The 17,940-nt window shown below is 44.0% G+C and overlaps 1 protein-coding gene across 1 annotated transcript in view; it reads right to left on the bottom strand.

Moving 5' to 3' along the window:
- Nucleotides 1–357: 357 nt before the first annotated feature.
- LOC134624183 (protein NLRC3-like) overlaps nucleotides 358–17,940 on the bottom strand; it is a 59,042-nt gene continuing 41,459 nt past the window's right edge. The window contains 3 exon segments of the mRNA XM_063469170.1: nucleotides 358–535; nucleotides 7,025–8,816; nucleotides 8,916–9,151. Coding sequence (XP_063325240.1) covers nucleotides 358–535; nucleotides 7,025–8,816; nucleotides 8,916–9,151 — 2,206 coding nt within the window.

Consider the following 17,940-nt stretch of genomic DNA (forward strand, 5'->3'; position numbering starts at 1 on the left):
ATCTGCTACATCCCTCACACACTCTACAGCCTCATCAGTACTGACTTCATCTTCACTGACTGATGGAGCACAACATGAACCTATGGAGGCTGAAAAACTGTCCTGTCTAACATCTCCCCGTCATCACTCCACTTGTGTCAGCCTTTAAATGAACCCTGCTCAAGTCTGTCACTTGTATTTGGAGCCAAAAGGAAAACTGGTGTTCAGTCGTTTTGAAAGACAACATTTCTGAAAGCACTCAAACTTCTTCACATTTGTGTTCAAACACATCCTGAACATTTAGGAACTATAGAAAGTTTTAAACATCAATCAAAGACCTGAAATACAGAAAAACAACAAAAGCTGCAGTCAGTGACTTCACCTCAGAGTCTCCAGTCGACAGTTTGGACTCTCCAGTCCAGCACACAGAAGCTTCACTGCTGAATCCTGCAGTTTGTTCCAACTCATGTCCAGTTCTGTCAGATGGGAGGGGTTGGACTTCAGAGCTGAGGCCACAACTTCACAGTGAGACTCTGAGAGTCGACACAGAGTCAGTCTGTGATTATAAAAAAATATAAAATGTGTTATCATTAAAGCAGAAAATGAATGAACTCAGAGCTGCTGATATCAGATCTGATTTCAGGGGAACTAAACAAAGAAATGACTGGCTCATTTTAGCTTTCTGAGCCATTAGTCTGCTGGTATATCACTAGTTGGCAGAAAAAGATTTGTATTCCTGTTCTGGGCTTCAGTGTTTATGACTCCAGATCCAGGTGACAGCAAGTCAAGATGATGTTACTTGTCTGTGTCCAGCAGCAGCCTGTATTCACTTTGAATATTGTTATAAACTGACATGGATCAGTTTGTCTTTGATTGGTTTGTAAATAACACTGTTTCCATTGAACTTGAGTGACAGTACAAAGACAGAGAGGGAGAAAAAGGAAAGAGCAAGATGGAGACTGCAAAGTGTTATAATTCAGTGTTATGGATATTTTTGTACTGTGTTTTTTGTCTGCCACACCAGAGGGTGGCATAGTTTGTGCCCTGTGTTATTGCTGCTATGTTCCAGGTGGAGGCTGACCATTGGTTGAGGGCTGGGAGAGGCCGGCTATAAATGAGGACCCTTCCCAACCGGCACACACACACACACACACACACACACACATATATATATATGTATATATATGTATATGTCATGAGAAAATTCTGTCACTTCTCAGTGATGATAATACTTATAAGCCCTTGAAACGAGACCCAGGAAGTGGTTACAGGAAGGGGGTGACTGTCTGAAGAAGTTAGAAGAAGACAAGGCTATCGACCAGTCCTCATACCACAGACTTTACCCAGGGGAATCTACACCGAGTATACATAAACAGCGTGCACCTTTAAGACCGATTGTCTGCATGATCAACTCGGTCACCTATAACATCTCCAAGTTTCTGGCTTCGATCCTAAACCCACTGGTAGGCAGCTCTCAACACCACATCCAGAGGTGATGAACGGACTGCCGTGGAGCATCCGTCAGCACGGGTTTAAATAGTCCTTTAGGTAATCGCCCTAATGGAAAGCAGGTGTGCCGGTGATGGCCCAGCCCGGGCGTGTGGCCACCAGAGCATCCCACACACACACAGACTCCTCAGACACAGGCCCACAAACCATGACGGCATCCCAGTCACGGAAGCGTTGAAGGTGGTTTGTAAAAGATTACAGGATGACCCCAACCTCAGCAACAGGACCACTCTCAGCATCGACCAAGTGTGTTTGCTTTTGGAACTGTGTCTTAATTCCACCTACTTCACATACAAGGGTCAGTTCTACAGGCAGAAACATGGGTGTGCCATGGGCTCCCCAGTTTCACCCATCGTGGCCAATTTGTACATGGAAAAAGTGGAAAAGAGGGCTTTGCTATCCTACCCTGGAACATCACCAAGCCATTGGTTCAGATATGTGGATGACACCTGGGTGAAAATCAAATCTCAGGACGTACCACAATTCACAGATCACATTAACTTGGTGGACCGATGCATCAAATTCACCAGGGAGGATATGAAAAGTGGCCAGATAGCCTTCTTAGACTGTTAGATTTTCATCAGTAGTGGGGGACATCTAAAAGCTGACGTGTACAGTAAACCTACACATATGGATCAGTATTCATCATCCACTGGAGCACAAACTGGGTGTCATCAGGACGCTACAACACAGAGCGAACACCATTCCCACAGACACAGTGGCAGGGAAGCAGAAGAACATCATATCAAGAAGGCCCTGAGTAAATGTGGTTATCCCAGCTGGACTTTTGTCATAGCTGGAAAGACACCTAAAGAAAGCTCCAGCCGATCCAGGAGAGAAGAAGACCGCTGCCTAAGAGAAAACCTGTAGTGATCCCATATGAGACAGTTGAGACACATTTTTTCTAAACACCGCGTCTCTGTGGCTTTCAAACCCCAAAACATGCTGTTCCAAAAATTGGTCCACCCCAAAGACATCAAGGAAACCAAACAACCTCATTGATCAGTGGTATTTGGTCAGTGGTTGTTGATCAGTGGGCATGATATTTTGCATAATTACGATTAATGAACTGACCTCCCAGCCCATTGTTCCTTCAGTGGTGCTAGTTTCAGTCTGCGATGTAGGCGACACACACACAAAAACACACACACACACTGTTTTTGCTCACGATCACGTATTATTTATAACAACAATGCGCTGTGATAGCACATCCCGGTCCAGCCCGGGCGTTGGCATCCTTCATGCAGTGGAGCCACTGCAGCAGGGCATGGTCCGAGCAGAGGGTGAATGAGCGCCCCAGGAGGTAATAGAGAAGGGAGTCGACCGCCCACCGATAGCCAAGCACTCCTTTTCCACAGTGCTGTACTGGCCCTCCCGCTCAGACAGCTTCCGGCTAATGTAGAGCACGGGCCGGTTGACCTTTTAGTTACTGCTTTAACTCTTTTATTGTACTATTATTGTTTTTTATTGTTATTACTGTATTACATTGTTGTTTTTTAATGCCATTTTTATATTGGTAAGCACTTTGTGCAGCATCGGCTGTTTGAAATGTGCTATATAAATAAATTTGACCTTGACCTTGACCCCCCTGTACCTCTTGGGACAAAACGGCCCCCAGCCCTCTGTGTGACACATCAGTCTGCTGAACAAAACGGTGGGAAAAGTCAGGAGTGTGGAGCAGCGGCTCTCCACAGAGAGCTTTCTTCACCTGCACAAACGCTGCCTGGCACGGCCCCGTCCACTGGACCAGATCCGGAGCACCCTTGCGGGTGAGATCAGTCAAAGGGCTGGTCAGCTCTGAAAACCCTGGCCCAAAACGGCGGTAGTAACCCGCCAGCCCCAGGAACCGTCTCACCTCCTTTTTCATCTTGGGGCGCGGGCAGGGTGCTAGAGCCGCCGTTTTCTCTACCTGTGGACGCATCTACCTGCCCCCCAAGTGGTACCCCAAATACAGAACCTCCCTCTGTCCAACCGCACATTTCTTCGGGTTGGCCGTGAGCCCCGCCTGCCTCAGGGACTCCGCCCAGGTGTCACTGTAGATGATGACGTCATCCAAGTAGGCGGCAGCATATGCAGCGTGTGGATGCAGCACCCGGTCCATGAGGCGCTGAAAGGTGGCCGGGCCCCGAACAAGCCTAATGGAACCGTGATGAACTGGTACAAACCGTACGGAGTGGAGAAGGCTGTTTTCTCCTTGGACGCTGCAGACAGGGGAATCTGCCAGTAGCCCTTGGTTAAATCCAGTGTCGTGAAAAAACAGGCCGTGCCTAAGTGGTCCAGGAGCTCGTCAATCCAGGGCATGGGAAAAGCACCCTGTGACACCCCATTCACTTTGCGATAGTCGACACAGAACCGTATAGACCCATCCTTCTTCACCACGAGAACGATGGGGCTACACCAGGCTATTACTCCCATCTTCAGCATTTCAGCCAAGTCCCTCTGAATGATTTGCCTTTTGTGTTCAGCCTGTAGGGCCGCGAACGCACCGTCACGCCAGGCTGTTTCAAAATGATGCTCAATGAGAGACGTTCAGCCAGGCAGGGGGGAGAACACTTCTGCAAAGCGGTGTTGCAACGCAGCAACGTCCGCTCTCTGGGCCTGTGTGAGATGGTCATCACAATGGAGGGAAGCGGGAACGATAGAATTTGGCACCTCCGGCTCCAACTCATCTCTCTCCTTAACCAGGCTCACCAGAGAAGCAGACTCAGCCTCCCTCCATGCTTTCAGGAGGTTGAAGTGATAAATCTGCGTGGCCCCTTCCCTGTCCGACCGTGCGACCTCATAGTCAACATCTCCCACTCGCCGTGTGACCACAAAGGGACCTTGCCATTTGGCGAGTAATTTTGAGCTAGAAGAAGGGAGTAATTCAAGCACTCTGTCTCCCGGTAAAAATTGCCTGAGTCTAGCCCCTCTGTTATACAGGCGCTGCTGACGTTGCTGACGCTGCTGAGCCTGGAGCAGATTCTCCCATACTGAATCTCGTTTTTTGCGGGGCTCGGACCATCCTCCCAGCTTCCTTTGATTAGTTCGAGCACCCCACGCGGCTTCCTGCCGAACAGCAGTTCAAAGGGAGAAAATCCCGTGGAGGCCTGGGGCACCTCCTGCACTGCAAATAACACAGGGTCTAACCAACGATCCCAATTGCGTTCATCCTCTTGAATGAACTTAGGAATCATGGACTTTAAAGTCTTTTTCAGTCGCTCCACCAGCCTGTCAGTCTGAGGGTGGTAGACGCTGGTCCGAATAGATTTAATGCCCAACTAGTCATACAGTTCACGCAGTTTGCGCAACATGAGTGACATGCCCTGGTCAGTCAGTAGCTTTTTTGGGATACCGACTCGGGAGATGACCTGAAACAGGGCCTGCGCCACGCTCGTCGCAGAGATGGTTCACAGTGGCACTGCTTCTGGAAATCACGTTGCATAATCCACCAGCACTAGTACAAAGCGATAACTGCATGCACTCCGGTGAAACGGCCTGATCTTTTGGATTGGCTGGCTGATTATGGGGTGGTTGTAGTTCAGGTGGTAGAGCAGGTCATCCACTGATCAGAAGATTCGTGGTTCGATTCCTGGCTTCCCCTAGTCTACATGCCAAATATCCTTGGGCAAGATACTAACCCCAAATTGCTCTCCGATGCATCCATCAGAGTATGAATGTTAGCTATGAAGCACTTAAAAAGATGTGCTTGTGTGAATGGGTGTGAATGGGTGAATGCACAAGTCCTTTGAGTGCTCAGATGAGTAGAAAAGTCTTATATAAGAACCAGTCCATTTATCATTAACAAGTTGGCATTGGTTATAATGAGCCGCCTGGAAAAGTATTTCCCAAAAACTGGGTGTGCGAGTGTCACAACTCACTCGATATAACCTATCTTTTAATGACGAGGTAGGTCTTCGCGGCTTCAGGGCTCACCACGTGAGCATCAATCTCAATCACTTGGTCGAAGGCTGAGCGTAAGGTGTCGTCACGAGACTGTTCCAGTGGGAAATGTCCTGTGGGGGCCCCATGGGGGTAATTTCCAGAGACGGCAGGTCCTCCCTTTAAGGCCCCCCCCCCCCCCCCGGAGTCAGCGTCAGATGACCCTGCGTCACCGCTGTGCTGACCGCCACGCAGACACTACACGCTACCACTGGTTGTGATCGCATCCCCGCATAATGTCCCAACAGCTGATTAAACCCCGGCCAATTCGTGCCTAAGATAAAGGGATGCAACAGGCGTGGGCTAACCGCAGCCTTAACTCTATGCGTTTTGCCCTTATATTTTAACAACAGTGACACTATGGGATACCTGTGCAGATCACCATGAACACCGCACCTCCACCCACTCCGCCTCCAACAATGCCCCGGGGCGAACCAAGCTTTGGTGCACGAGGGTCTGCGTACAGCCCCTGTCCACCAAAGACTGGCGTACACCCCATTGACCCCTTACTGGAATGCTGTATGTCCCTCCTGGACCGGGGGAGGGTGCTGGGGCGCCGGCGACACGGAACACCTGCCCCACTTCCATCAGCTTAGGTGTCCCGGCTTCCCGCACTTCCAGCACACCTGCCCCGGCATCTGTGCTGCTCTCCGTGGCTCAGGGGCAGCGCCAGATGTCTCCGATCCCTGGGGAAGCAAAGTGGAAGAAAACGGGTTAGTAGGACTCCACGCCGGGGTCCGTTCTCCCGGCCGATCCTCCCCAGTCAGCCTGAAGGCACGAAACTGCCGGCAATGGTCTTCCGAGCGAGGCCCATCCGGTCCAACATGGCCCGGCACACGTCGTCGAAGCTGCTCCGCGAGGCAGGCAGCAGGCCCAGGGACGCTGTCTGAGCCTCCCCTGATAGCAGTGGGATCAGTCGCGGGGGCCCACTCCGCTCGCGGCCACCAGCACGCCTGGGCTGGGCACGCCTCCAAAAAGACCTGGGGTTGTCACCCTCCAACATCCTGTGTATCGCCACCGACAGAAGAGGCGACTTCGGCGACGCAGCAGCCCCGACCAGTTGCTCCAGGACCTTGGTCTGGTGGTCCGAATGTTCCTGGAGCTTCATCAGATGGTCCCACTGGGCCGCGGCCTGGTCCCGCCAGCATCTGTGCCAACAACTGCAAAGGCTGAGCGGGCGACGCATCGTGGGGGTCAGACATCCAACACTGGGTTTCGGCACCACTTGTGATGTAGACGACACACACACACACACACACACACACACACACACACACCGTTTTTGCTCACAATCACGTTTTATTTATGACAACAATGGGCCATGACAGCTTGTCCCGGTCCAGCCCCCTGAGCTCACCGCTCCACCCCTCCCCTGCAGCTACACCAGGGACCACACCTCCGCCACACAGTCATTATGCAAATGTACTGTTTATAAGATTGGGGAAACCTGCAGTCAGCTGAGACGGAAGAAGTCACTTGGATGAGTGACGAAACGTTTCCCCCACTGAAAACACTACATCCAGATGAACAGAATCAATTTTGGGATTTACTTACAAGGATGATTGGGATCAAGACAATACACTAATTAATGATCTTAATGATCATCTGGACTCACCGAGCCGTTCTGCAGTTCCTCACAGCTGGAATCAGTCTCTGTCGTCCCCGATCTGAAGTTTTGTACTTCTGCACATCCAACTCATCCAGAACCTCATCTGACATCTGCAGCATGAAGGCCAGAGCTGAGCAGTGGATCTCAGAGAGTTTCTTCTCTGATCTGTTCTCTGACTTCAGGAACTCTTGGATCTCCTGAAATAATGAGAGGTCGTTCATCTCCATCAGACAGTGGAAGATGTTGATCCTTCTGTCTGGAGAGATTTGATCACTGTTCATCTCCTTCAGGTTGTTGATGACTCTCTGGATGGTTCCTGGACTGATCTCTGTCTGACCCAGCAGACCTCCTAAGAGTCTCTGGTTGGACTCCAGACAGAGGCCATGAAGGAAGCGAACAAACAGGTCCAGGTGGCCATTTTTACTTTGGAGGGATTTTCTCATGACTTGCTTCAGAAAATCATCCAACGATGACTCTTTATATTTTTTCCCAAAGAAGTTCTTCAGCACCTCTGTCTTCCTGTTGGTGAAACAGTGGAACATGTAGACTGCAGCCAGAAACTCCTGAATGCTCAGATGAACAAAGCAGTAAACTGGTTTCTGGAAGATCACACACTCTCTTTTGAAGATCTCTGTACAAACTCCTGAGTACACCGAGGCCTCTGTCACATCTAGACCACACTGCTCCAGGTCTTCTTGGTAGAACATGATGTTTCCTTTCTCCAGATGTTCAAACGCCAGCCTCCCCAGCTTCAGAAGAACTTCCCTGTCAGCCTCCGTCAGTTCCCGTGAACTCGTCTCATGTCCCTCATGGTACTTGTTCTTCTTCCTCTTTGTCTGAACCAGCAGGAAGTGTGAGTACATGTCAGTCAGGGTCTTGGGCAGCTCTCCTCTCTGCTCTGTAGTCAACATGTGCTCCAGAACTGTAGCAGTGATCCAGCAGAAGACTGGGATACTACACATGATGTGGAGGCTCCTGGATGTCTTCATGTGGGAGATGATTCTGCTGGACAGCTCTTCATCACTGAATCTCCTCCTGAAGTACTCCTCCTTCTGGGCGTCAGTGAAGCCTCGTACTTCTGTTAGCCTGTCGACACATGTAGGAGGGATCTGATTGGCTGCTGCAGGTCGGGAAGTTATCCAGACGAGAGCCGAGGGAAGCAGATCCCCCTGGATGAGGTTTGTGAGCAGCTGGCTGACTGATGCCTTCTGTGTGACATCAGTCAGCAGCTTCCTGTTGGTGAAATCCAATGAAAGTCTGCTTTCATCCAGGCCGTCAAAGATGAACAAAAGCTGAGAGACAGCCAGCTTCTCTGCTGTGACCTTCTGTAATGTTGGATGGAAAACATGGAGCAGCTCCAGAAGACTGTACTGCTCATCTCTGATCAGGTTCAGCTCCCTGAATGAAAGCAGAACCACCACACTGACATGTTGGTTCTCCAAGCCCTCTGCCCAGTCCAGAGTGAACTTCTGCACTGAGAAGGTTTTTCCAACACCAGCCACGCCGTTGGTCAGAACCACTCTGATGGGTCTCTGTTGGTCAGGTAAGGCTTCAAAGATGTCCTGGCACCTAATTGGAGTGTCATGGAGGGCGTCCATCTTGGAAGCTGTCTCCAGCTGCCTCACCTCATGTTGGGTATGAACCTCTTCACTCTGTCCCTCTGTGATGTAGAGCTCAGTGTAGATCCTGTTGAGGAGGGTTCTACTTCCTGTTTCATCACTTCCTTCAGTCACACGTTCACATCTCCTCCTCAGACTGATCTTATGTTCATCTAAAACCTCCTGCAGACCAACATCTGCTGAAAGAAAAAGAGAAAGAAAACTCTTCAATGTCTGAACAACACAAGAAGTCCAGTTTTCAGAAATGAGTCCATCAGCAGACAGATGTTCAGTCTTACTTTGTACACAGCTGCTCTGACTGGCTGTCTGCAGTCCAGCTCTGGTTCTGGATCTTTCTCCACACTGGGGACAGGAGGAGCCTCCTGATGAAGCAGACTGGTCCCAGTATGACCAGATGCACTGTCTGCAGAACCAGTGTCTACAGCTGGTAGAGACTGGATCCTTCAGGACGTCCTGACACAAAGCACAGCAGGACAGCTGCTCCTCCTCACAAACACCACTTCTCTTCCTCTCTCTGTGAACACATTTCTTCATCACTAAATAATTTACTGACTGTGGCTAAAATTATCCAAATTTAAAAGATGATGCAGAAGTTCTGATGGTCACAAAGAAGAGTAAAAGTTTTCTTCTGTTTGAATTCAGCATGTTGTCTGGAATCAAAGTGCTGTTTTGACACAAGAAGCATCACTTTGAGACTTTCGCACAAACAGTCATGTTTCCAGTTCACTCACATTCATTCCCTGGAGACTCACTCTAATCTGGTCCTCTCCATTCTTTACAGTAGATATATATGCAAATAAACAAATTCCAGTAGCTGTGACAAAGAGTTTCATCTCACCTCTGAGCTTTGGTCTGGCTCTCATGTTCCCCACACAGAGTGGTTTTAGAGGGAGGGACTCCCTCCTCTCTGTCCTCACACTGATCCATGCTGCTCAATTCAGCTCACACACACTTTCTACCTTCACCTGCAGAGGAAACACAAATCATTCATGTGCACATCAACTGAGAGCTGCAGAGGTCGTGTCTGATGTGTTGGACTAACATCCATCAGAGACACAGCTTTCATCAGTTCACTACAAAAAGTGTCACAGGTCAAGTTCAGCCCCCTAATCCTCCATTACTGTAGTCCTACAAAGCAGCAGGTTAAACATGGCTGCAGAGAGCAGCTTTATGTCAGTAACAAGCACCTCTGTGTTCCAAGTTAACTGGTTTTAATGTTAAGTAATTAGATACGTTTACATGTTTCAGATGTTGCGCCTGCAGATTCTTCAGTTTTTCTAAATGGATTATGTCAAATTTTCAGAAGATTAAAGTCCCTAAAAAGAAAAAAAAATTCTCCAGTTCTTGCAAACGATTCAAGTGTTCATATTATATTCAGATGAATATTTTAATTATGCTGATTTAACATATTTTAATAAACTTAAAATAGAAGGGCAAATTCTCCAGCCAGACTCAGAGTCCTTTTCTTTTTGACACGGTTGAGCAGCTTATTTGAGACGTAATTTTACCGTCAAACATGGTGATAACTGCCATTGGTGTGAAACTCTGGCCCGCTAATTACATTTGGCCCGCGAAGCCATACCAAATTACTATTAGAGCTGGCCTACTGGTATTATACAGCTAATATATATACATATACATCATATACATACACAACATACACATACATAGAGATTAGTATTAAGCTTTGCTTGTTCCATATCAGCAAAACTTGTTTGACTTGTTTGAGTCCATAAGAAAAGATTCATTCTTATATCTGGATAAAGATTTCAATAAATATTAATGTTAGCCTGCGACTTTGTTCCAGTTTTGAATTTTATTTGAGTTTGACACCCCTGCTGTAAGCGGTTAAACACCTGCTGCTAATTTAGCTGCTCAGGGCTATCAGAAGAAAAGTGGTCATTTAAATCACAGGAAACACAGAAGTTTCAGTCCAGCCAGAGGCCTTCTGTTGTTGTTTATCTGTATAGCTATCTTTTATGGTCTGCTGGTGGAATCTGCAGAAGGGGACAGGGGGAAACTTAATAAACTGGTCAATGGGCCAAAACAGTTTATTTTTATTTTGCCTTATTTGGTATCATTCTTTTTAGAACAACCTCACATGTCTGAATTTACTGTTATTTGTTTCATCTTGACATACTGTACTAACACAAAATCTAAAATTACACCAAAAAAAAAAAATCAGAGTAGAAAATAGTTATTTCTACTGTAACAAATACAACCATTAACAAATCATTTTCATAACTTGAATCACCAATCAATTGTAAATTTTTAAAACCTATGCACAAGGTATATGCAGATATTTACCTAAAAATGCAGGGGAGGCGTTTAAAAAAAACATTTCAAACTATTTACAGAACAATCAGCTGTTCTGCATAAAATAAGATACCACACAAATTATTTGTGCGACTGCAAAAAAATATTTCTGTCTACAGTAAGATAAAGGAGATAATCACAAGCCTGATACCTGCAGGCCTGACAGGTGTATCACTCCTCCTGTTTTCCACCTGGAGATAGTGTTTACACTATAATCTGCCTTTCGTGGGTTTTTGGCAGCAACTGTGACATTTAGCAGTTGCCTCAATGCTCTGATATACACTCCAAACAAGCTAAATGTCACAAATCTCTGACATATCAAAACTCTCTCTCACCACTGCCACTCCTAAAACTTCCGCCTCTTCCTAAAAAAGCAAAAAATAAATGCCATGTTGCCATATAATTTTGACATGGTAAATTTTTCCCGAAATAGGAAAGGGCGGTGCTTTTGTTTTTGCTTGCAAGCAGAGAGTGCTTTCGAGCGCTTTCCCTAGAAAACACAATTTTTACCATTTCTTCCCTCAGTACACAAAACAATATTATTGAGGACAAAGCACAGAATAGATTTTTATATATATTTACACTGTGATACTGCGTTGCATTTTCACAACTAATAATCTCTGCACCATCTCTTCTTCTGCCATCTGTTTTCCATCATATTCGTGAGAAACAAAAATGCTTTGTATAATGTTAGGAGTTTTTTTCCACTCTTCATGGAAGTTTAAACTAGAAAATCTAGTAACTACAAGCATAGTTTCAGTTTGCAGCACACAAGCATCAACAGTAACAACATGTTGTTTGACAACACTGTATGAAGACTAACACATATCAGGTTGTTTGATCTATAAATTAATTGAGATTATATATCAGATTTACTAGATGTAAAAGAAATAAATGCATGACTTCCTGTTCTGCTCAATCAGCTTCTTCAGTTTCTGTGACACCCTAATCATCAGCTGTCAGACTGAGTTCGCAGATTGCCTTATATAAAAAGGCTCTGATATCAGATAATCAGGACTGAATAATGTTCATTTTGTGATTATTTGTGCTTCTCATTGAGTCTTGTGTGTTGATGTTAACTTTTAGATGAGTATACTTGCTCTAAAACAGTCTTTTTACAGAATAATGAAGTTGATACAGAGCACCCATGCAATAAAGATTCTCAAAGTGACACAAAACAAGTAAAAAACCTTCATGAACAGTTAATTTGTATCTACTTTTAAACAAATTTAAAAACTATCAGGGTTTGATTCTGCACTTATCTTAACGTACCATTAAGAAGCTATCTGGATTTATTTAACATAAAATTATTGCTATTACTTGGCATAGGTTTATAACCAAATCCAGGAAAACTGACTGAAATAAGTTAAAGCAAGCGACAAAATTCAAAGTGTTTAACGCAAGACACGCACTATGGTGTGTCTCTTGTGACAACAAAGAAAACTTACAGTTTCTTCACACAGAGACACCAACAACAAGCTCCACTCCACAGCTGGACACTAAACACGGACACACAGGTGAGCTGCTTCTTGGAAGGAGGCGGGACTCCAGTTGAAGCTGAGCACAGGTGGGAGGGCCTTAACAGACACAGTTGAGTTCATTTAACAACATCCTTCAAATTCCTGAATGGCAGACTTCACTGTGAAAAGTTGAGCTTCCTTGGGATCTCTTTCCCCCTTTTCTTTCCTTTCCCCCCCATTTGCTCTGAATTTCCTCCACCCTTCCATGAGACACAGGATCCTTTTGTTTATACTGTCTTGCTTCATTTCCATTTATTCTGCCATTTAACTTCTCACAAACCAACTTTTTCAGGAAACAGACACAGTTTTACTTCACAAAGCCTCCTCTGACCTCTAGTACAGACACAACACCATAAAGAAATCAAATCAGAGTTTTTCTGTCATTCTGTGTCTGTAAATAAATAGAAAGCACTTATTTGGTGTAAACACATCACTGTTAGTACCAGCGTGAGTCTCAGGAGTCAGAGAGCACCATTCACACTGAGCTTTGACTTTGGTGGAGATAGACATATTTAAACTTCTTTACCAGAAGTACTAAGAACAAGTATTTGTGGTTATCAAACTGTCTTTAGATTTAACTTGTTAACTCTTGTTTTTTTTCCAGGTTTATAAAAGGAAATAATTTTTCACCAAAGTACATCACCATGGCAACCTATCTTGCACACTGTGAAGAATGTGACTGTAGTCCTCACCCTGCTGTCCTTCAGCCATGCTGTGTAAACAACCAAGGAAACTGAAATAACCTGTAAGTTTGTTTCTGCTACATCATCCAACATCCAACATAAAAAACGTTATTAACTCTTTGTTGAACTGCATAACAATTCTTAATGTTATTACAACCTGTTTAAAATTCAATCAATGGTCTTCTTGTTAAGCCTGGGGAATAAACCATGTGATTTAGTGATCATGATTGATTAGTTATGCCTGCAGTAGCCACCAGAGTGGCTATTTTGAGTCACTTTGACGGTACCAAGTCCGGATAAAGGTGGCGTGTTGGAATTGTGACATTAAAAAAAACAATAATTGCTAAAATAAATCTAATTTGTACTTCTAAATATATTCTAAATGCTTATAGGGTGATTTACTAACTTTATGTCTTTTCCACAATGTTATTTCTCTCTTCTACAGTGTAGGTTACAATTACATAGGCATGACCAATTATGCATAAATTAGGTGATGATGTCATTTAGCGACTTCTAGCAACTTTTAGGACAGCCAGTAGCGATTTTCCTTACTGAGGAGTTGGCAACACTGGCTCTGACCTAAGTACCTCATGAAGCTGCTGGAAGAGGAGCATCATGTTCTAAGCGTCGTTATTACTTTATCCCCTTTTCAGGTCTAACATGTTCTTCGTCTTTCTGGTTTTATGTAGAAAACAGGCAAATGTGAAACAGGAAACACGTCTCTCCAAACATAGCCTGCAAACATTTTCTCTCTTCTCTCCCTACCAGACAAACATGATGTGGTTTGTGTCACAGACTTTACTGTGTAGAAACAGATCTTTGGTTTTATAATTTAATATTAGTCTGACTGCAGCTTCTGATCCTACATCAGTGTGTTTGACTTCAGACTGGTTCAGACTAAAAGTCACCGGTTAACACAAAAATTTATTGTATCTACCAGTGTGAACAGACATCTAATACAGCCGCATCAAGATTGCTGACTTTGTTTGGAGCATAAATATATATATATATATATATATACACTGCAAACATTCACAGCATGTTTCTCTGTTTATAGTCTATAAATCCAGTCACACTTTCTATGAAAGATAAAAGCAATTATTATATCAATTATTAACAACCTGATTCATTTTTTTCCTGGATGACTATTTTATCCTATTCATCTATGACTAGCATGACCTGGATGACTAAGGCTATATCCACACATAGACAGGTATTCTTGAAAATGCAGATCTTTCTATGCGTTTGCACCTTTCATCGACGTGTTTTCGATGAGATTTTTAAAAAAAACTTTACCAGGGTGAAGATTTTCGGAAACTAATTTTTTTTGCATTTATGTGTGGAGTTTTTACACGCTCACACGCAGTTACTGTCCCTCCATTTAGAAAGACAGAGGAGTCAGAGTGAATATTTCCATTCAGACAGACGCTCTCACATCCTAAATCCCGACAGACATCGGTTTTGAATAAATTATTTTTTTTACAATAAAATTTATGTATGCTGTATGTATTTTGTCCTTTCCTAAGTTGTTTCCTAAACTGTCTTTGGTTATTAACATTTGAAATGATGAAGGCACTTGAAAAGTAACATAAAAAAATGGCAATATTAAAGCTGCAATGCAACTTTATAGCATGTACATATTATTTATTAATGCAATTTGCACATCTCTCATAGACAAAGTCAGTCTTACCTTTACTGTTTTTAACTAACATAATTTTTATATCTCACCGACTTTGCTTACACTTACAGTAAACTGTACTGGAGTTGCTTTTCTTCTTGTTTTTTCCACGTCACTTCACTTAAACCTGAATGTTGACTTCTGTTGAATAAACTGGTTTTATCTGCTCCCTTTGGCTGTTTTCAGTTAAAAGACAGAACAATGTTCCATCAGTGATGACTGATTACTGATCAATATCTGATGGGTCTAAAAATTCATACCGATTATACTGATGCTAACAGTGTTTATCAGACTGACAAATCCTTTAAATTCCAAAGAGTATGATACTGTTCAAGTTCCATTCAGAGCTGATGAACCAACAGATTACTGTCTTTGTGTAGAACTTAAGACAGATTGAAGATAAGAGTTTGCTGAAAAAGCTCATCTGCATTCTGATGTGTGACATGCTTTGGACTGCCTGGATGAGGAAGTAAGTATGCTTCGAAGGATCCTTTGACGACCAGGTAGGAAGGATGTGAGCGACTGTTAAATTGGACAGCCTTCTAGCCTTTCTTCATGTCCACCCTGACTTCCATTTTTTTCCGCTCACTAACCTCACAGCGCGGAAACTTTAAAATGGATGGAGAAATATTGCTTTGTGTGTTGTGTACTCTTTTAATTTCGAGGAGCTACAAAACCTTTATCAAAGTCGCCGGCATTTTTGGTACCTTAGAGACGATCATTTCCTGGTAAAATAATTGTTGTTAATCTACACACATTTAGAAATTACTTAGCTAGTTTCATGGATAATATCAGTGACTGACTGAATGAATGCAGGTCATTCATACTCATTTACTGTATTATATAAAATATGTAAACTAAATGTTTTTCAAACTAATAGAATCTAATCTTTTGGTTTATTTTTGTTTTACATAGCACTTTATCAAATTATTGTCTTCTACAGAGTTACAAGTGTTATACTAGTAGTAATATAGCATCCACCATCTCCTGCTTGCATATTTCTGAAAATATCTTAGTGGTGTGGCAGCCACAAGTGAGCCAGCCCTGCAAACCATGTGGATGGACGATGCAGTGGACGGTGGGAGGAAGCATTCTAAAGCTCTTTGCAGACCACCCTGCGTGATTCTCTACTCGCCGACCAAAAAAGACAAACCGCAGGTCTCAGTGGCAGCAACCCATCCACATCTGATCTTTCTCCGGCAGATTCAGCAACACTGCCAGAGATTACTATAATAACTATGATATTAGCCATATTATATTTACATTACTAAAGTGAGATGACTTCAGTCTCATGAACAACATTAGCTAATTGTTATTTACTAACTAATCTTAAAATGACTGTTCAGTACGGAAATGAAGCCCAACAATCGTGTTTTACAGTCCTGTGGTCTCAGCCTCAGATACTCAACTAATCAAAGTGATGTCATTAAAAAAATGAACAAACAAAAAAACTGTCAAACAATGCTGTATGAAACATTTCTTTTGGTTAGTATTATGGTTGCTAGGCAACCTGAGCAGGGTTGGGAAGGCCAAACCATCCCATTACACAAGCCTCTCTGTTCCGCACTTTGTAATGCCCCACGTAGTCCGTGAACTGCGCGTACTACGAAGCGTGCGGTCGCTGGCTGTGTGCGGTCGCACACAGCCAGCACGTTGCACATGAACACAGTCAGTAACGGGAAGCTAGCATTGCTAACGTTAACTGCTAATGCAGGAACAGCTAATGTGTGTCGTCATTGACTGGGCATGCTTGCTGTGCTATACTGATGCTATGCTAGAATGTTAATGGTTCCTGTAGTCCATGATTTAGAGCAGGGGTGTCACACTGACTTTACATGGGGGCCACATCCAGCCCCCTTTGACTTTAATGGGTCGGACCAGTGAAAGTCCCTGTAACTGTGAAGGATTTACATATTCAACTGTTTTTCTACATCACAGGTGTCGAACTCCAGGCCTCGAGGGCCGGTGTCCTACAGGTTTTGGATGTGTCCTTGACCCAACACAGATTCAAATGGCTAAATGACCTCCTCAACATGTCTGGAAGTTCTCCAGAGGCTACTCATTTGATTCAGGTGTGTTCACCCAGGTCGTTACCTAAAACCTGCAGGACACCGGCCCTCGAGGCCTGGACTTTGACATCCCTGTTCTACATGATGAAGATAAAGCTGCTGTGATGACAGAAATCTGTCAGCGCGACTCTTTGAACTGTCAGAAATAAAAAGTTCTGATAGCTCATCGCCCACTCTGTCCAGCTTTAACTGTAGTCGTAAAAAAACTGAAGATTTCTATAATAGGAAGTGAAAAAAAGAAACTTTTTGTCTTTAATATTATTATGTTTATTGCTGAAACTATTACTGAACTTTGTGTCATTTAAATGTGCATAAGGGAGGTTTGTATTAGCAGGAAAAGCTGGAAACTATAAAAATCGAAAATGTCTGCTTGTGGTTGTTTGTGGTGAGCAGCAGATCAAACAGTTCAATTTCAATTCAATTTTATTTATATAGCACCAAATCACAACAACAGTCACCTCAAGGTGCTTTATATTGTAAGGTAGACCCCACAATAATGCATTAAGAATGATAAATTATAAATGTAATTTATAATTTATAATGATTATAAGGAGCAAAACACACATTCAGCCTGTGAGACTCATTTAGACTCTGAGCCGTGACTCTGTGCTACATGCTCACATTTCTGCATCTCTGCTATTCAAACACACTTTGTATAAACTTTATTTTATCTAATATTCAATTATTATTCACAAGCTGCTCATTTTACATTTTCCTGACACGCTTGTATTTAAATCTGCTGCCGTCTCTCTGTGGACCCGGCCTGTACCATTACACTTGCTGTCCTTCTTTGACATAAAGAAGGGGGTGGCTGTGGCTCAGGTGGTAGAGCAGATCAGCTACTGATCGGAAGGTTGGTGGTTTGATCCTTGGCTTCCCCAGTCTGCATGCCAAATATCCTTGGGCAAAATACTAACCCCAAGTTGCCCTCCGATGTGTTCATCGGAGTATGAATGTGTGTGAATGTAGTTTACTTTGCACTTGGGTTTAGAAGTGCTTGTATGAGTGGGTGTGAATGGGTGAATGAGGCATGTTGT

The sequence above is a fragment of the Pelmatolapia mariae genome, linkage group LG3_W (genome assembly GCF_036321145.2).
Source record: "Pelmatolapia mariae isolate MD_Pm_ZW linkage group LG3_W, Pm_UMD_F_2, whole genome shotgun sequence".
In the NCBI taxonomy this organism is placed as follows: domain Eukaryota; kingdom Metazoa; phylum Chordata; class Actinopteri; order Cichliformes; family Cichlidae; genus Pelmatolapia; species Pelmatolapia mariae.